Source organism: Platalea leucorodia (genome assembly GCF_965183815.1).
Source record: "Platalea leucorodia genome assembly, chromosome: 3".
Classification (NCBI taxonomy): domain Eukaryota; kingdom Metazoa; phylum Chordata; class Aves; order Pelecaniformes; family Threskiornithidae; genus Platalea; species Platalea leucorodia.
Window position 1 is genome coordinate 6,642,487 of NC_138825.1, and position 20,783 is coordinate 6,663,269.

General features: G+C 37.9%; 1 protein-coding gene across 5 annotated transcripts in view; it reads left to right on the top strand.

Moving 5' to 3' along the window:
- Positions 1–19,562, top strand: part of SLX4IP (SLX4 interacting protein) — an 80,773-nt gene extending 61,211 nt beyond the window's left edge. For 4 of the 5 annotated variants that reach the window (XM_082307675.1, XM_082307678.1, XM_082307677.1 and 1 more), the window contains 4 exons: positions 409–486; positions 3,238–3,326; positions 16,190–16,299; positions 17,819–19,562. In XM_082307675.1, coding sequence (XP_082163801.1) covers positions 409–486; positions 3,238–3,326; positions 16,190–16,299; positions 17,819–18,635 — 1,094 coding nt within the window. In that variant the 3' untranslated portion in view covers positions 18,636–19,562. The remainder of the gene's footprint in view (positions 1–408; positions 487–3,237; positions 3,327–16,189; positions 16,300–17,818) is intronic. The other variant, XM_082307676.1, reaches the window with a different exon arrangement.
- Positions 19,563–20,783: the final 1,221 nt, after the last annotated feature.

Consider the following 20,783-nt stretch of genomic DNA (forward strand, 5'->3'; position numbering starts at 1 on the left):
GCAGTTAATTAAATGGTCATCTGTAGTGTTCTTGTAGAACACGTGTGAAAACATCATAGTGAATAGGACTCTAGCCTATTGCACCAGTGACCATGACGCTAGGCTATTAAGCAGATGACATGTCTGATCAATTAATTGATTTAAATTTATATCTGTGGTTGGATACCAGAACTTGGTGGTTAGTAATTTGTTTAGATTTTTTTCCCCTGTTGCAGATACTAATTTCTTGAGACTTCAGTATGAGCAGTTTCTTTTTTAAAATATTCCTTTAAAGTTACGTTTTCTTTTGTATTCTTGAGCTGCTGCTGCTTTCTCTCAATCCTGTCTTTGCAGATGTGCAACACTTTTGAGACCAGACTGCTCAAGATACCCTTACACTTATTATCATCCCTTTGTTTTATGTTGCAGCCAACAGTTTGCACATTACTGCCTACTTCATGAAGAGATGGGTTAATCTCCGTTGTGCTGTAGGGAAACGTTATCGTGGTAAGAAATCAGTTTCTTATAGTATAACTTAGTATTTTGCATTTCTGGGAGAGAAAAAAAAGGGAACATAAACAAATACTTTGTCAGATTTTGGTCTACTTAATCAAAATTTCTTTCAGAGCTTGGTTTTGTTTTGTTTTGTTTTTTCCAGAGGATGTTTCCTAAAAAGAAAAGATAAATGTTTCTTAACATATGATGAATTTTTTTTAAATTTAATTTTAAATTTGTGTATGCCTTGCCCCAGGGTAATCAGCTAAGCCACACCAAATTCTGTAAGTATGATGAGACTCAGCATTTTACTGAGTCTCTGCAGGGTGAATCAACTAGAGGTTGCAGTATGAATCACTTCGTTATTGCTTGAGTGTCTTTTAACATCAACTGCACAGTACAAGTGTATGCAAGAAAAGGCTTTCATTCACCTCAGTGCTATAAAATCTTTACATAGGTGATGTCATTGGACCAGATCTTTTTTTCATGTTTTCTCAAGCCAAGATGCTCTGTAAGGAAGTGATATCAATCCTGTCCTGCCAACGGCAATAAAAAGGAGCTATAACGATCACTGCCCTTTGTGTTGAGCTTTTTGTATTAAAAAAGCAAAATGAATCAATTAGATGCCCTTATAAATACTGAGTACTTGAATGGATATTTTAAAAGAATTTCTTATTTTTATAGGAATTCATTAAATTTGTAAATGTTTAAATCTCTCTTCAAATGCCAACTAGTTGTTTTCTAAGTCCATATTGGTTGAAGAGATTGGAGTGTTGATTTTAAATATTTCATCAAACTTGTTCTCCCAGCTTCCTGGAAGAACAGTTAGAATAGAATAGCAGAGTCTCTGCATTCGTGTCTCAACATAGGTTTCTGTGTACTAAATTCGAACTTTTTTTAAGCATCAATGAATACTTAAAGATACTTTCATTTTGTTAGTCAGCAAGTGAGATTGTTATAAAACGTAACAATAAAAATGTCTAACTGGAATGAACTTGCCCTACTAGTGCTGCCAACAAGAGAGGCTCTGATGCTGCAGTCAAAACTTTGCCTTCCACGTGAGGTTCCTAACAAGAAAGGAACTTGATTTTGCTGGGTTTTGCTCCCAATAACTAGCAAAATAAGCACATATCCTGAGAAAATAAATAATTTGGCAACAATGTTTCCTTTCTGTACGATACACCTAGTACTTCACAAACAAAAACCGGGCCTTGAGCCTAATAGAAGAACAACCTTGCATACTTTAATGGGTGATGCTCACTCAATATCTAAAGTAAACTTGCCTACGAGGCTATTTCGTGGAACCCCACATAACAAATCCAGTCCTTGCAACAGTTGTCCAGCTCTTCTTTTGTAGCCCATTTGGAAGATGTCCATAGACTGCTCGCAGTTTGAAAGCCATTGTACTAGACCACTGTGTGTAGCTTTTCAGGTCTCGAGGATATAAGCAGAGAAAGTATAGTCTGGACATAAGGCACAGCATGAATACTTCCTTGGGCACAGTTTTGCTAACAGAGTTGATATTTCTGAAAGGTGTATGAAAGGCTCGTATTCATTATCAAGTTATAGTAGCTTAACAAGCTACTGTGCCACTACAGATGCTTCTGAGGTCTCTGGGTATCCTTTTACAACCAATGGCAAATGCAAGGTAATCTGTTTCAACATCCCCATCTTTCATTGTAATGACTGTAGAAAAGTCACTGCTGGTACGCACTCAGAGGGGTTTGTCAGGTACTGGTGGAGATACGCTGTTGGTGAAGCAGCAGTACCTTGTAGAGAGGCAGTAGCCCATATGGATGACCTCAGCGTCACTGGCAAATTGTGCGCATCATGCCTATACTCAATTCGTTGTGAGGAGATATTCTACCAAAAAAAGAAGAATCGATGAGGTCAGCCTCATGTTTTTTCTGCATGCCTTGTCTCGTTCTTGTCCCACAAAATAGGGTGTTATGGATTGTTTTTGAAGAATAACAAACTTTAAAAATTAGTAACTCTCCTTTTATAAAACCAAACCAAACACCACCAACAAAAAAATCTGGGCTGAAAATATGAAGATAGTAACCTGGAAATAATCTGATATGTAAAATAACAAAATATCCAGCTATGCTTTTTTCATAGCCTTGCTAGGTACTGAATAAAGCTTTGTCTGGTCTATTCTAATCTGAGAACCCTTCAATTTTTAATCCTTTGTAAATAGAAATTTTGTTGTGTTCGTAACAAACCATGTGAACATGAGTAAAATACGTAACTCGGTAGTAGTAAACCAGTTTGTTTAATGACTTCAAAAATCACTGTAGTCGGAGTTTGAAACACTTAGCCTTATGCTGAGTTTTTCTGCCAAGTCCTGATGGAGTATGTTGTGCTGTATTACAAACATAATTTACAGCTTTTGTGATGAAAAGACTAATCACCAGAATAGCAAAAAAGAAATGATCGTTAAGTGGTTTGTCTGTTGGTTCTGTCTGGTGTATTTGTCTAGGGGTGCAGGTGGACTAATTTGCAGCCATGACTATCCTCATGGGAACTAAACGTACGCTGACTTATTGATTTTTTTGAATGGTTTAAAAAAGCAAAACAAAAGGAGGGATGGGATGTTGAAGAGAGTAGGTAAGAAACTAGTGGAGTGCATGAAGTGAGTTAGTGTGCAATTTAAAAAATAAATTATTTTGTTTACTGAAATAACATGTATATATGTTGTCATTATGTGTGGGTTTGAATATGGTTATAATTTTTGTAATCTTCTTTTCAATTATTTTTACATAGAGCTACGTGTGTTTCCAGACAGATTTATAGTTTGTGTCAGTAAACTTGAATCTAATCCAAGTGCTTGGACATGTGAAAATGGCGTATTGGTATGTACAAAACCGTTCTATAAATTTTCTTTATTTTACAGGTTATTATATATAGTGGTAAGATGAATGTTTATATATAGATGCAGTTATTCACATATTTGTGACTCTCACCTTGGAACCAGAAAGTCATGTTAACAGTTGGGCCAAAGTATTCAAAAAGACATCCCGAAGTGAGTCTGAAACAGACAAAAAAGGGAATTCTTGTCATATAAGCCATGTCTGAGCCATATAAGGCTCAGAGAAAAAGACCGTGTATTTAGAAAGCTAGGTATGATTTTAGCACCTTGATTTAAGGATCTTTTTTCCCTTTATATTTTGTCCTTGGAACATTGTACTTTCCAAAATTATAATGGGGCAGGTTTTAATGTCCGTGGGTTTCTTGATGTTTTCTTAGCGCTTGTTCTGCAAAACAACTCAAATGGATCAGTGCTAGCCCTGCTGGGAAAAAAAAATCCCCAAACATTTATGGAGAAAAAGGCACTGGTGGGTAGTTAAATACCATAAACAATTCTACTTAAATATTTCATCCTGAAGACTTTATCAAGGTCAAAGGCTTATGAATTTTATGCTGCAGTTAACTGCTGATTGTCTCAGGAGTGCTCGCATTGACCCAGGTGGCCTGCTATATGGCAGGCAGTCTCTTCTGTGCTCACAGTAAGAGTCAGAATTACGTGCTGAAGTCTCTGTTTATTTTAGTAGTTTATCTTAGATGTATTAAAGTATATTTGACCCTTGAAAAAAAAGTTTTCCTTCTGCTCATTCAACTTAGTATTTTTTTAATATCAAGCAGGGTGTTTTTATTTATTATACTAAATGCAGATTTTATTATCTTGATTCCTAGATTGGTAAGTATCCTTAAACGTCAAAGGATCAAGCAAATGTTTTTCTCTCTCACAGAAAAAAAAAAATTATCTAACTGCTTTAGAAGTACTTTGCTATTTTGAAAATTACTACTTTCTCTGTATTGTCTTGAAAAGTACTTAGATGCTTTAAGTAGAAAATCCTGTCTCTGCATTTTGACTGAGAAATATTTTTTTTTTCTTGCTTAAGTATCTATTATGAGATATCCAGTTCCCCCATTTGGTATTTTTAATCTTTCCATAAAATAAAAGATGAGAAGTTTTCTTTAGTTTTGTTCACATAATTCTGTCTAGTAAGAAGAAGGCAAATGAAAAGTATAATGTTATGGACTTCAAGATTTGATCTTGGTCTATGGAAACTTGTTGTTTAAAAAGGGAGTTTAAACACCTTCATGTTATTAAAAAAAAAAAAAAATCTCTTACTGGGATCATAACCTAATCAATAATAGTCTTGGGAGTTTGCTTTACTTACAGATGCAATATGTGTGCATAGAACCGGCTGGAATGATCAATGTAGTATTTTGGTAGGAGAGGGTAAGATAAAGTTATCCCTAAGCCATCTTCCCTGATTTGAAGAACTAACAAGATGTGAAAAGACCCTCAGCAAATGTTGTGGAGTATCTTTTTAATTCTTACCACCCTAACTTAAAGGGTCCATTCCAGACTGTTTTGTTGATCCAGAATTTCTACACCATGTTAGTACCAAATTTGTCATATACTCCAGTTCAGTACTTTGCCAAACTGGAGGAGTGTTTAATTGCCACTGAGAGGTAATTTCAAGTTTTTGGCACTTTAGAAGTAAAGGCTAAGGATCTGTACTTTGTGTGTGCACTTTTCTCTATGCAGTTTAGCAGTGAGTATGCTTGAACTCTAAGCTAGACTACAAAAGACCACCCAGAAGACCTTTCCGTTGATATACTCCAGTGTATTCTGTCATGGGCTAAAAATGAGGCACGTGTTTTGTTTTCCTCTCTATGTTGTTTGAGTTTGAATAATTTCATAATGTTGCATGCAAGTTCTTTTAAACGTCTAATCAGCTCACACCCTTGGTTTTGACGGCCTGTGTTTTATAGAAGTAGTTGGCTATACTTTAATGGAGACTTTGTTACTTTTCAGTGTTGCCGAATGTCACTGCGATTGACTTAGTCGAGACTTAACAATCTTTTTTTGTTTTTTAAACTGCTTTTATGCTGGTTTATGGTTTGGGTCAAGCTTTCATTCCTGAGCTCTGTCAAGACAAGTCAGGCTCAATGCCCTGCTTTTCCCATTACTTGGAACCAGTTTTATGTCAGCCTGATACACGTTTCACTCGCTGCAACTCTCTCTTTCTTCACCTATCTTCAGCACGTTGTTCTTTGCCTTTTCACTTCCTTTTAGGCTATTCTTTGTATCTCTGAAATAGACTGTGCTTAAACGAAGAGTTTCAAGGGACGTAGCCAGATATGAAACGAAATTCTTATGTCCTGCATCTTAGGAAAGGTCATAATTAGATTGCTTTTGAGATATTCACAAGCACAAACCTTAGCATCAATTGCTGAGGGAAGCAATTTGAAGCCTTTTGTGATGCATCGTGTAAGACCAAGGAAAAGGTGGATTAGGCAGTCTCTGTCAAATTAACTTTAAGCATAAACTAATAAAAGATTTGAGAGCACTTCTAAGGAGTAGAGCTGAAATAAAATAGAAGACAATCTATTGATATGTAATTTTCTATTTTCTAGAATCTGTTTAGAAATGGGTGTGTCTGTGGTCACATCTAAAAATCGGGCTGTAATAATCATTTTGGAAGAAGGGAAATCTCTATTAAAGAAACAATACAGCAAGTTACTGAAAATATATAAGCAAATTGGAAGTCTCAAGGAAAAGATGGAAGAATAGCCTGGCTGGTTAATGCTAAGTTTAAACATAAAACCATTGTTTCCTGTTTTGCCAAACTGTGTTTGTAATCTTGAATGGTTTTATCTTGAAAGAGAAGACAGTTTTGGGAACATGGCAAAAGAGGAAACCCAGGGAAATATATAAGAGCTCTGGAGAGATTAGTCATCTTTGTCAATGACGACATTTTCTTGATGATTATTATGCAGAGAGCTAAAATGGAAAATTGGAAATGGGTTATCTGAAGAAAGAGTGGAAATGGAAATGGGTGGAAGCCTTATTGGAGGCTTGTGAGCATTTGAAAATGTGCTAACAATGGAGTATTCATTGATAACCACATCGGCTTCATACTAGAATCTATGAGAGGAAGCAGTGGTAGGGAAAGCATGAAGGAGGTTAAGCTAATGATGATATTAAAGTGAAATTACCGTTCACGTGAAATCAGAAAAGAAAGTGGGAAGCAGGAGATCCTGTCTTGATGAAAAAGATCTCGGGGTTTCCACTGAGCCTTGTTAAGTTACAGAGAGTATTATACAAAAATAAAGATTCTTTTCCAAACAGAATATTTCTCTTAAAAAAACAACCAAACAAAAAAACCCGCATAGGTACACAAGGAGAAGAAAAGTGCTAAAGGTATGCCCAGTGCTTTTTAAGTCCCAAAAGAGAAATAAAAGCAAACTATTTCATCTTCTTCATACATGTTTGATTTTATAAATTCTGTCATAGTAACATACTTCAGGTACATTAGAGTACATTCTTAAAACTCATAAGAGCGTAAATGCCATGATTTGCTTGGATTTTGATTACGCTGGGAAGAGGCTTCTGGTTCTTTCACGAAAACATGTACACTTAGCTGTAATTAACAGGAGACTTAACATTAGAGTATATGCTGCTGGAATAGTGTGTCTGTTGGAAGGCAGAATGAAACCTTTTTTTCAGATAGCAGCAATTTGTAAAGATTAGTATACGACTTTATGTGGAATTTAGTTATCTTAAATACTTTAAAGACTATTTTATTGTTAAGCGATATCAGATTGGGTAGGGGAAGAAGGAAACACTATGAAATACAATTGCACAATTCACGCTGTGTAAGTGCTAATCTTGGCATGGAACTCTGTGTGTGTGTGTGTGTGTGTATATATATATATATATATAAAATATCACAGTTAAACTGCTGTAATGGTGGGCTACTACTGAAAAGGTCAGTCCACGTCCCCTCTAGTTCCAGCTACGTATTCCTTTCCTTTCTGGTTACAATGGACCAAGTGATTCTTCAGTCGAGAATGAATTAGTTCATTGACTTGATCCAGCAGAAAATGATTTATTTGTGAAGTTTCTCTGGTTTTTACTGGAGGATTAGTTTTCAGTCATGCCAGTTCACTGAACCAACTCATCCTGTACCCACACAGTTGCCAATTGTGACAAAAAATGTTGCAGGAGCAGGCAGCCAGGATTTGGATGAAGAGAGCAGGACCATCCCTTTAGGTAGCAGCTGATAGTTACCCTGGTTTGGAAGTAACATCCAAAACACACATTAATGTTACGTTTGTTGTAATACTTGTCTTGTTGATGGTTTTTGATTTCATTATCCTTTTTTAAATTTCATAACATCTCGTTTTCATGTGTTTTCAGATGCTTAATTCTTTTCAGTCGTTATGGGAAACAGCTGGAGAAAAGCTACTTAATATTAACTGTAGTTTGGTAACTGTACGAACAGGGTTCACTACTTTTTTCAAAAAGGTAGAGAGGGGAAACTGCACACTAGTGAACTCTATCCAAATACTACGTAGTGGAACAGGTAAAGAATTGCTTTTCTCTTTGGTGAGTTTTCATTTTTGCCACTTCAAGCTTCTGTCACTTTTTTCTGCTCATCCTTCATATTCTGCTCCAGCTGATGCAAGACTGAGGATAGTGAAGCATGCAGTCCCTCCTGCCTTCTCTTACCCATGTATTTTTTTCCTCAGCGTCTGTCAGTACTGGTATGTGTGGGGAGGTGGGTTAATTCATTGATCCCTCTGAAAACAAGGTGGGTTTTTTGTTTTGGGGTTTTTTTTTTTGTTGTTTGCATGGTTAGCTTTCAGCTGGATCACTTTGGTCAGGCTCTCACTGCGTGGCTGCATAAACGCTAGTGTCGATACAGAGACATGGCAGGACCGTGTGTTGGGTAAGGGTGAGACTTCCCTTTCAATGTCAGGATAGCTTTAAATTAGCTTGAATCCTAAGACTGCACTCTCTGAGAAACTACATCACAAAGTAATGATACTAACGCCTTTGACTTGGTCATAAAGAAGCAAGCTACGGCAGTTTTACAATATTCCCTTTTGTCCCAGCTGTCTGCCTCTTCTCCTTGGAGATTACCACTCCTATAGCAGAGTTTGCCAAAAGGGCTCTGTGCCTGCATCTCGTCTTGCTGCATATCAGAGTCTTGTGGATTCATGCAAACCACACTTCCCTGGTTTTTAAGCTAGTGCCTTGAATTGCGGGTGGGAGCAGCTGGGGCGTGTGTGTGTGCTCCCTTCTGCCAACCCTGCAGTGGGGTAGGAACCTCCCGCAAAAGGGGAGGGAGGATACCTGAGAGCCATAATGCTGTGAATTGCCTCAGTGAGATTTGTCTGAACTTGCCTAAGTTTCTTCTTATAGCTTACAAACTGACTGATTTATTTTCTGCATGGCAAAAGTCTAATAGCTGTCTGCTGTTTGGTATATTAATGATCCAGAGAAGTGGGCAAATGATGAAATGAGATCTGACACAATTATTTCAATTAGTCAAGACTGGAGAAGGCTATGTATGGAGAATTTCAGAGAAACCTCAGAGATGCATAGAGGGGCATTAGGACTGTAAATGAAAATCATCTGTTCATAAATGCACAATGTTTTTACTGAAAAGAGCAATTACGGTGTTCATGCATACCGCTGACTGAATTAACTGTACGATCTCCGGAAAAAGGCCAAGATATTGCTACAAGGAACTGATTTGAAAATCTTTGTTCCATAGCATTATTTATCTGAAAAGCAGGCAGAATATTAGAGTATATATGGAATGAAATAAAAAGTAATACTTAAATTGTCTTAAAGCCAATAAGTAAGTTGAATACATCTTCAATGAAGATTATGTACCTCTCATTGTGCAAAATCCAGATGAAGGATAGCAGAAATACAAAAGGTCCTGTAACGGCAGTATAAATGATTAAGCACATAAAATGATTTCCATATGAAGCAATCTTGCAAAAGTAGGGACAAATTGAGTAATCTTTTACTGATTTTGGTAGTTGCTTCTTAGATGAGTGCTCCAGTTGATTTAAATGTAACTACTTAGCAGCGTTCACAAGATCTCATTTGTCAAAGCCTTGTGGTTATTTAAGATGTTATCGTCTGTCATCATCCTTTCACCTCCCTCATTTTCCTCTCCCCTCTCACTCTCTTGCTGTCACAGCTTATGCTGGTGGTTAATGCGGATTTGAGCTAAGATTCTGGACTTTGCACTGAATGATGTTCTTTCCTCTCTGCAGACTTTGAGAGGACGGGCACCTCCAGCAAAGGCGCAGGGTGGAAGGCTGGCAGTGATAATGTTTAACGCTACAGTGAGCTAAAGGTTTTATTTAGCTGCTGTGCGTCTGCGAGATTTTGATGATTCTAGGACTTAAAAAGGTTTAAATTACTTCAGTTTTTGATAATAATTCTCTATATTCCTGTTAAGCAGAGAATAGTTGATGGATCTTTTTTTTGATTGTTTTAAAGAGCAATCCCTTCCTCAGCCTCCAGCAGAAATCTGTTACGACTAATAGGAATTTCATAACTGGACTGAACACTAAGCTGAAATATATGATGGTAAAGTTCACGGAAGGATTTTTGAACAATTTGTAGTGATTTGAAATTACTTGGAGGGACAGATCCTCAGTGTGAGCTTAGAAATCTTGGGGGGCTTTGAGGGTGGTGGTGGTAGTGTTTGTTTTGGAAACCAAGCTAAAACATTGACTAAATTGTTGAACAGTAATTATCTCCTGGGCTGTGCAGTTCTGCCTATTTTACATATTTGGCTTCTGTATAACCAGCAAGATCAAGAGTATTAGTTATTCTTTCCAAGATCTCCTACAGTTGTTAAACACTATTGTAATTGTATAAAGAGAACAGCTGTTTTTAAAATTGATGTATTCTTTTCCAGATTTTTTTTCTGTAAGAACTGAAGTTGTAAGTATATGGATGATGTTGTATATATCTTGTACTCTAAGTAGTATTCTGTTATGTCATATAGCCCATGCTATATCTGGAAGGATAAATACAAAGTTTACGTCAGTGTTACTGATACATGTTTAGACATCTGTACTGCTGACTCTTGATAATCATTTAGATTTGGTAGGCAGATAGAGGATCCTCATGTCAGACTGTTAAAAGCTGTTGTACAGGCTTACAGGAGTGCCTTGCTTTTTCAGAGACTCATGTGACAATTGAGTATTAGATTCTTTCCCTTGTGGTTTGTAAGTTGGGGAAAGGGGTCGAGCTCCACATAAAATTGCTATCTTCTTATTTTATAAAGAAGTCTTTAAAGTATAAAACACGTATATTTGGCATGCATGTCCTCTTTCATAGCTACTGGAGGCAGGAACCTTAAAATTGATGGGAAAGGCTAGCTAAAGATGCATGCTTTTAAGACATTGTTTTTTCTTAAAAAAAAAAAAAAATCAGTATTAATATGCGTTACATTTTTCTTCAATGTCATTGAGAGAGGTTATTTTGGTTGAAAAGCTGTTGTCTTTTCCTCCATTTCTTATCAGTGGACACTTTCTCTGAAGATAGAATCTGAGTCTTGTAGCATCACTGTATAAAATCAAAATGATTAATAGCTCAATTACTTAACATTAATTTTAAGGCTTTTTGCCTTCAAGCAAATACACACAGCATGTATCACGTGCTACTCACTATGTAAATAAATCGTTTGTTTCAGGAGCACCTTCTGTGGCTTTAGAAAGTCTTATGCATGTTCTTGATATCTGCGTTACAGATGTGTATCAATTTTTAAAAAGGCCTCCCTGCAACTTTAGTTTTTTTTTTTTTTATGAAGTATCACGTTTTATTTGTTTTATGCCATTTACAGCTTATTAAGAATTTTTCTATTTTCTATTATCTAGCAAGCGTTCAAATGCAAATCTAGAGAACTCTGAATTTCTTACATGCAGAATAGTCTGGGATCCCTGCTAATCCAAACGACTTCAAAAGCAAGAAGGCATTTTCCTCATAGAAGTCATATGCTGTAAGCTAATCTGATGATGCTTTGGGGACCTTTGGAGTGTTCGGAATTGCCAGGACCTAGGTATCGAGTGAGAAACCCAGGTTCACACCTTGTATTTTGAGAACGTGGAATGCTTATCACAGGGTCTTGTAACAGACTGGGCCAACTCTTGGACTAAATAGTACAGACCGTAGGGACTCTTGACAAGCAAAAACTTAATAGTTAAGATCCACGGTGTCAAATCAAAATTAATTTTGGTAGTAGATAATGAAGATTGTACTGATCCAGGAGTTAGATTTTGCTTTCTGTGCTAGGCCGCGGGTAGGTTATACAGTTCTGCTCCTCACTGGAGAGATGCAGTTTTCTCTGGTTGTTTCTCTAGTTTCAACTTTGAAAAGAATGTATTTTTTTAAAACCACCAGCATTCCTTAAAAATACCTATTTCAAATGAAAAATCAGTATTCCCATGTGCAACATGGAACGATCCTTAATGTTTTTTACTGGAACTTACTGACATAGAGAGCAGGACAGTCCATTTTAAAATGTAGAGCAATATTCTGCAAGTCCAATCAAGGAACTGTATTTCAGGGTGAGAATAATATCCATTTCTGTACTTGGAAAACTTCTATGAATGTTTTATGATGTGGTAGGAGTTCATAAATAGAATTGCTGGGACAGATGCATCACTACATTGGAAATGCTGAAAAATTTGCATCGTTAAATTGTGGGAAGCTTTTCCTTCATGTGGGATGGGAGAGGGCAGAAGACGAGACCCAAGGTCCTGTCTCTGTTGATTTTCTATCAGTTAGATTACAGTATCTGATTCATCCTTCACTGACAAGCCTCCTCACTTGCTTTACGAGCCCTTTTCTGTTTATCAGATTGGCAAGAGTCCTGCCTGACCTCTCTGATCTGCCAGTCATCTATTAGAACAGTTCTGAAACCTACAGGTTATCTTAGATGGTTCAGCTCATGATACTGCTTAGAGTGACATTAAGAGAAATCATGCAGTTGCAAGCTCACATAAAGCTCCCCTAAATAAGTGTTTCTGTCTGATTCATTTTACCAATTTTAATTTTATTCATTTGTGTGTGCCTGGGATAATACTTTATTTCATTGCTTCATCTACATTATTATATTCAGAGTCCCCTCCCGCATGCCACTCTGATACTAAATTTGATTTATTGGACCCATTGATGTTTTCTATTAAATATTTTTGATGAGCAAGTTGAGCCACATTGATAAATGCAATTCAGAAAAAAAAAAAGTGTGGTTTGAATTGTGTTTTTTTTTGTTAACCAGACATGAAATTGAATTATCCCTTAGTGTTACTCCTTTGGTTTTATACTTTCTAGCTGTCTCTTACAACGGGAGGCAGGAAGGGGGGCAGCATTGTTCACTTTGGAAATCTTTCCCAGCCCAGCATCCCAAACCCTAGACTGAAAAAAAAAAAAAAAAATGTAGGAGTATTATTGTCAGGCTGAAAAGGCCAAACCTTTCACACTTCTTCAGGATAATGAGTTGTAAGGGTTCTTCACAAGTGCGCATCCACGAGTAGTTCGTTTACAGGTATTTAATACTGTATGACTGAATTCAGCTGTCCTGGAGAGAGCTGCAGCTGGCAGTCGCCACTTTTACGTTTTTGAGGGTTCCTTTTTCATTTTGAATGAGATAGTAAGTTGAGTAAGATAGTAAAAGAGTGATTTTTCAATTTGATAAGCTTTAAAGCAGGTATATTGTGTGCCTAAGAGTCGTGTTTCTCTGTAGGTCTCAACAGAGTTTTTTTTCCCAGACGTCTCTCTGGATAAGTACTAAGGATCTTAAAATCAGGTCTTGAGAGGCCAGTGTTATGAGCAGGTAGGGTAGTAAGACTTGGTAAGCTTCATTTTTGCAGGCCCTTCTTTGCTGAGTTTTAGTGACAAAAAGGAGCGAGCTTACCCTAGGATTTTAAGAGCACAGATTTCTAATAGAACTTGGCAGTTCAAGGGCTAAAGAAGCATTTTAATCTTTTGTGCCCACCCAGTCTCTATACAAATGTAAATATGTCTGCCTTTAACAATTTGCCAAGAAATGTGGTTTTAATTTGTGAGCAGCAATCCCACTCCCTGCAGCTCTTTCAGAGTCAAGTCACAAGTCTGGCGGTGCTTTGACGTTTTTCTCTGTCATGGTGTCATTGTTTATATGATGTCTGTTTCTGCTGTCCTCCTTTTTATGCCTGGAATATTTTTCTTTAATTATTTCACTGCCTAAAAGGAATTTGGGATTACTAGACAGGATGAGAGCAGATTGTTTTTTTCTTTCTTTAACGAGTCCCGAAGTTCCCATAGGAAATAAATAGTATTCCCAAAACAGACAGTGTTTTTTATTTTTTTTTAATTAACTAAAATTATTAAGTCTAATAAAGAAAATAAAGGAAATATCACCAGTAATGGCTGAGTGTCTTAGTAGTATATGGAGTGCCCATTGTTGTTATTTATGACTCTCTCTGCCTTCTATTGTGGACTTACTCCAGCCTTAGGGAGTTTACATCACTCCTAATAGCAAAAGGCTCTCTGGTTCCCACAGAGTTTTTCAAAGACTGACTCATATGCCTTATGTTAATTGTTCAGCTCTCAAAATACAGCACTTACAGGGTGTGGTTCCAAGGGGAAAATCTACTGTACTTAGAGGGCATGTTCAGAAGTGTTTCACATATAAATCATTTTGATTTTTAATTTTTTTAATGCCTTAACCCTTTTCTGTCACTGCTTTATGTGATAAGTTATTTGAAAACAAAATAAAAGGCTGACGATGACGTAGCGAGGGAGTGTGTTAGCCCTTCAACTCTGGACCATTAACTCCAGTCTGACTCAACTCACAAGTGACATGGCTTCGTCATCTTTGCCTCTCTCCAGGGTCTGCTCTTCACACCCTGGCGTGACGGTACGCTCCAGGCAACGAGCGTGCCCTGTTCATAATCGGACGCAAGTTAGAACTGAGGTTTATTGCTTATCTGCAGGAGCGAGTACGTGTGGGCAGGAACTGTCCCCAGTCCTCCTCTGGATTTCGTTCAAAGTGCTACTTTCCACCCGTTGTTTACCACATCTACAAGAAGCGCCGTAGCAGACCGGTGATCCTGTCCCGGTGTGCCATGTTGATATCCTCAGCTTGAGAACTGAAGAAGATTTAATAGAATTAGCCTTACCAGCAAGGAGAATAAGGAAAGTTCAAATGCTTCTGCTTGTGCTTCTGTTCTCTGGCTAAGTAAGAGTGCTCTCCTGCTGCTTTGATGCAGAATGATTGTGCAAGATCCTTCAGTCTGAGTTGTATGAATGTTACTGGAAATCGGAAAGGTTTCTACAGGCTTTACAGTTAAGAGTCTGTGTCTTCTCTTAAAATTGGCAAAGCTCTTGAGTATCTTAATAATATTCCCTTCCTTAATAGCTTACAAAAGATGAAAACGTATTTAGTCAAATTTGGGGAGTCCATACCTCTAACAGAATAGAAGCAGCAATTAATCCCTCAGATTAAACTAGTTCGGCTTGATTTCTGAGGTTGAAATCACATTGCATGTATGTCCCATGTGCTTTCTGCCTGCTGTAAACACACGTTGCAGCATTAGTGGACATGTATCTGTCAATACACACAAAAATGTTTGCGTAATTTGCCTCCAAAAGGAAGGCTCAGAACAGCTGTAGTTTTTTAAACGGGCGAAATGGCTTGCTTTCTTTGCCTGACCACCCTCTTGCTGCTAACAAAACAGGAAGTTGTTTGCACTGGCGTATTCTTCTGGAAAGAGCGGTGAGGTTTTACCCCTTCTCCTTTAAAATAGAAATGAAAATAAAAATAGGCAGGGCTTAATCCCCTGTAAGTGACCGGTTCCCGAGGGCTGTTCCAGGCAGCGGTCATGTACACGCGTTGGCCTCGCGCCTCCGCGGTCTTTCTCTACTTTCTTCAGTTCTGTCGTGCCGCCTGGCTCCAGCGTGCTAGCTTCACAGCGCGGCGCGAGCAACAGTGTAAATAAGCGCTCCCTACACTTGATGAGCCCCAATCAGAAGTCGCATCATGCAGGCTGATGAAGAAAAATGCTATCAAAGAAAAGGAGGTGCACAAAGCCTCTTCTCTTCTTGACTTTGCCACATTTTTTTCTCTCCTCTCCATAGCCTCAGAGAGCATACTTTTTTGAAGTATGTGGTAGTTAATAGTGAAGTCAGCAAATGGCCCTTCTCTCATTGAGCTTGTTTCATTGTGAAAGGAAATGCTCACAGCTTGAAGAAAAAGAGCATTTTCCTTCCCTCCCTCTCGCCCCAACCTCGTATTATATAAAACCATGGTGCTGCTGTTAGCTGAGACCAGAAAGAATTCCCCTGTTGTCCTGTAGTAGCCAACCGCTACAAGCTGTGAGCGTTTGAATGTTAGTATTAAAAGTTTTAACCCTTGCCTTCTTAAATGAGCAAATAACACTCTGCGTATTTTTTTGCAAGTATGGAAAATTATGGGAATTCTTCTGAGAATAAGTATATAGACCACTGCGCCAGTCAGTCTCTTCAGAAAAAAAACTGACAAACATGCTCCTGTCTGCAAGAGAGATTCCTGGCATTTGTCACAGTTTGAGCCACAAAGATGTCAAATATTTGCCAACAGTTTCCTCAGACGGTTTGGAAAGCTACATCCTTTACGTTGCAGTCTTGTTTGTTTGCGGTATATTTTAGCATATGAAATATGTTCGTTGGGAGTCTGAAATGGGGAGGGAACTGACTAGACTCCCAAATATTAAAAGATTAAAAATAATTCTGTTCCTCTTAGACTGCTCAGATCAAAATAATAAAGAACATCTGTAAGTCTTAGTATTAGAAATGGAGTGTTATATGAATAATCATAGCTTGATGTGTCACGTTTTAAACCTGTATTTTCTTTTGGAGCAGAAAGAAGAACTTTCCAATGGGACATCTGAATATTTTACGGAATCTGCTGAGAACAAGAAGCTTAAGATTAGTCTGAATGAACAACTAAAGCAAGACATCTTGAAAGAAATGTATGTCACTATTCTTTCTAAGGTGTTAAATGTCTAATCTGGTAAAATTTGGGTAAACAGAATCTAGCCTATGTAATAGAATTTCAAACAATATAAACTCCTTTACCAAAGATTATTTTAAATTGCTAAGAGGCTACTACTCTAGTGTGGATAAGCACATAAAATGATCGTTGTTGTTTTGTATGGCAAGAAAGGAGCTATTACAACCCACATAGATATCTCACATAGTGCTAGGCAGAATCAAAACAGGGTGTTTTTTTCCTTGAATGAAGCTCTTAGCCAAAATAAATATGTGATGTTTGAATCTGGTGAAAAACACTTTGCAAATTTTTTTTTTTTTTTTTTTTTTTTTTTTTTTCCATTTTGAGAGCCTGCAGTGTATCACGATATTAGTCTGGATCTTTGGTCACAATTAAAGGGTGTCCCTGGTGCAGTGGATGGGGAAGGTTAGTTGGTCAGCTGAACATTTTACTGGTCCTCTGCTGTACCAGGATGCCGTTCTTACTGGTGCAAGCTGCCAGTAGCCCCAGATCAACTGTGGAGTCAGGGATTTGCTGTGAACTCTGGCAACTTTTCTTTTTACCCGTGTTGTCTCATCCGTGTTGTCTTTAGAAATTAGATTAGATTTGGAGGTGTGCCAGCTCTACCTGTTTCGGAAGAGCCCTCTTTCTGAAGAGTCAGATATGCCGACCTGGGAACTGCTGGGCATCAGCAGAGCAGCAGAAAGCGGTCTCAGCACGGGACGATCTATAGTAATATCTTTAGACTCAAAATCTTACATAGGCAGCTTCAGTACTTGTGCATAAAGTTCATCTTGCAGCCTATGTGAAATCTAGATTTGCAGGTGACACGCTGCCGAGGAGTGTTTATGTACTGACACTCCATCAGCTCCCTTGTGATCCCATTTTCCTGTATAATTCCTTTTAGAATATCATCTACTTGCATTACCTAAGTCCTTCCCAGATGAGCGGGCTTGATACTAGATGAGTAGTGGTTAACTTTAAAGTAATGCTTTGAAATGTCCTGGGAAAAATTCCAGAGGAACGTTCTAAAATAGAGATTAGAAACTCTCACACAGAGACGCGCACGCTGCCTCTCCCCGCCTGCCCTCCTCTATTCTTTAGATATACTTTATGCATGTGAATATATGGGGATGGTTTGAAACCATTTAGGCGCTCATGAAATACTCTTTTATCTAGCCAGTTTGGGAAGGAATTCAATATACTTATGCCGTGTTGACCTTTAACATCTGTAATGAATCCAGTTCTGCCTCTTGGAATAGAATGTGAACTCCTTCATGGCTTAGTCATTAATAAATAGGGTTCCCCTAGTGCAGTGGAAAATCGGATGGATAACACTTGATATTATCCACACTAGACAAACACTACTGCTTGTCAAGGGTTTTTTTTCCACATTCAGTCTAGGTTGCCCTAGTGGCGTTTCAGAGTTTGTAAGAAGGGCAGATTGAGGCAGCGAAGATTCTTTTTTAATTTAAAAACAAAATTCCTTTTTATTGCAGTGCGAAAAGGACAAAAACAAGGAAAAATAGCACAAGCAAACCTCAAATCAGCAAGGACTCCGAGAAAGTGTATCTTGGCTCAGTGGACTCGCAGACAGGGAACAGAAAGAATGACTGTCAGACTTCCCTCGGTCCTCAATCTGAAGTGAAATGTAGGAGTGCAGGACTGCGAAAGGACTGCATAAATACAGCTGAGAGCAACTTGGAGCTTCCTGTTGTAGAGCTGGAAAATGATGTTAATCAGAGACAGCCAGATGATGTTGGCAGCCAGCAAAAACCTCACTCTGTGGAGTGGTTGAAGTCGAGTCTTCTAAGCGAGAACCCTCCTTGTAGCTCTGAGTCAGCAACGCTAGGTGCAAAACAAAGTCAAAAAGCGACCAAAACACAGGCTCAACAAAAGAGCTGTGGTTCAGAAGAAAAGTTAGAGCATTTCAAAAAAGTATCTTCTGAAGGGGCTCCTTTAATTCCTAGCAATACAGAAATGAGTAAGTGTGATGATGATTGTTTAGGTCCATTCCTGGAGGAGAAGACCCCACTTAATTCCAGGTTGTTTTCTGAAGAAGACTTAACAAAGACGGCGTCTGATGAGGAGTCACTAACTTTGGGAAAAAACCTCTCCTGGCCTCTCTCTGTGAGGAACAATACAGTGCAGACAAAGAAAAATGAGCCAAGCGCAACTGCTGAAGAACTGTCTGTGATGCCATCATCTTGTTTAGAGCCGCAGCCTGTGTCTTCAGAGAAGCTTGCCCAAAAAAGAAAAAAAGAAGTTGAAAATGGCCTCAAGAAGTTAAAACTGCGAAGGCTTAAGAAGTCATAAAGTCTGAAATATTACCTTGATGGCACGGGTGGACAGCCAAATTTGTGTTCGGAAAGCATTTGCAAAACGTAGGAAGCAATCCAAAATAATGAGAAGTAATAAAAAGTCAAAATTAGATAAAACTTTTTAAGAAAATGTCGTTAATTAAGTATTTTAGTCATTTGGAACCATAATGGAGATAATTCTGTTAAGTCTTTAGGAATTAGACATAAATATACAAACAAGTGTAGTATTTATAGAAAGAAAAATCTCGTATAAAATAATATTTACTAAGCAAAATTTTAGATTTATGTATGCTTTAGTACTATTAAAAAGTCACGGCAGCTGATGACAGCAAAAGTTAAAACCACTTTTGTGATCTGTTAGCAGCTGCAGTTATTCAGTGTTTTGCTTGTTTCTGAACACATAGTTTATCTTCGTAAAAATTAATCCTTTCTCTGTATTAGGAAGTTCATGGTTTATTCACAGGATCTTTACAACAGTAAGGTGAATTGAGGTTCTTTCAAATAAGTCTTTAAGCAGGATTTAATGCTGCTGCTAAGCCAAGGCCCACCTTTTCGGAGGGGTTTCAAAATAACTATTGTTTGTGCTTGTGCAGTTTTGATATGAACTCGTATTTCTAACCCAAATTGTGGATACAAGTGGTCGCTCATTCAGTCTTTGGAAAAATTAAGACTGGTTTTATATATGCAGTCACCTCGATGTGCAAACATTGCTACTGGGAAAAGTTCATACGTAAACATGCATACGCATCTTCATGCATTCGTGTTTCAAAATCAGGCCTTGTTTGCGTGGAAGGACTGTTCTTCATGTGTTAGCGGTACCCAGGTTATTTCTTATTTTACGATGGAGGTAATTTTTAATTGCACAGTGCTTTTTAATACTGCTTTTGTAACTTGTATGCTAATGCGCTAAGGCAATGTAACTTTTTATTTCATGCTTTTTAAAATGTTTAAAATAAAATGATAAGCAATTTTCTTTCATCGTTCTCTCAAAATCAGTGGGACCACGGACATTTTATGTGAAGCAATTTTGAAAAATCTTACTGACACATACTTAGGACTGTGGATATCCTCATTTAGGTTAGTAAGACGACTCACATCCATAAGCATTCGAGTTGGTAGTGTAATGCAGGTCCTTACGAGAGTTAGCGACTCGGCAGTTGACAGCAAGACACTGTCAACTGAACAGCATGTTTCTGCTATAAACAACTTCTCCTTTTGCGATAAATCAAAACGATTCTGCACGCCTGCTAGAAGACATTTTCTGTTTTTTCTTTCAGCCTGTTTGCGTGATGTTTCTCACAGTGCTTTGCAATAAGGTTGCTAATGCTTAGCAATCTTTAGGCTCTGCGAAAAGGTCTTTCCTAGTAACAAGCAAAACCGAGGCTGCAAGTGAACCTGGGTTCGGCGGAAGAATAGCCTGAGGTATGTTTGCTGTTGTCTTTTGTATGGGCTCGAGATACTGGGCCAGGAAGGGAGTAAAGAGCACCTTTTTGATGGACTTACAAGAGGTATAAGGACATTTAGTTGAGTATTTATCAGAAAAATAAGAGTAATTAAGATAGAATCATTTAATAGTTTACATTAAAGTTTTAGTGTATATTTTCTGGGTGGCTTCTTTAAGTGCTAACTGTGAATAAACTGATAAAAAGTGATACAAGCATATATTCTAGAGTGCAGTTTTAACTTTCCATTATTTCTGCTTTGCTTTCGCTTGGATCTTTGTGAGTTTCCCGTGATGTTCTTGGCTGCACCAGATACCTACAGGAGAAGTTGAGATGATTATGCAGTAACAGGCACATGAGTTCACAAAATCACTTTAGTTACTTCTTTGCGTTTCATTCTGGTTAGGAAGACCTTACGCTTGCTTTTGCAAACTGGCAAACACACTGATTGTATCTGTGAAAAATGTGGATGGTCTTGAGCAAGTACACCCCAAGCCATTACTGCTAGCAGTTTTGGATTCTGAAGCTTCCCTTCTTCTTGCCTTTCTCCTCTCCACATCCGTTTAACTCAAGCACTGGAAACCAGAGGGCAACCACGTATAGTTTGTATCACCATGTGCTGTTGCTATGTATAGTTCAACCTTACAATTATGCTTTAGTTTTAATCTTCACTGAATAACATACCTGCATGCACCCTTACA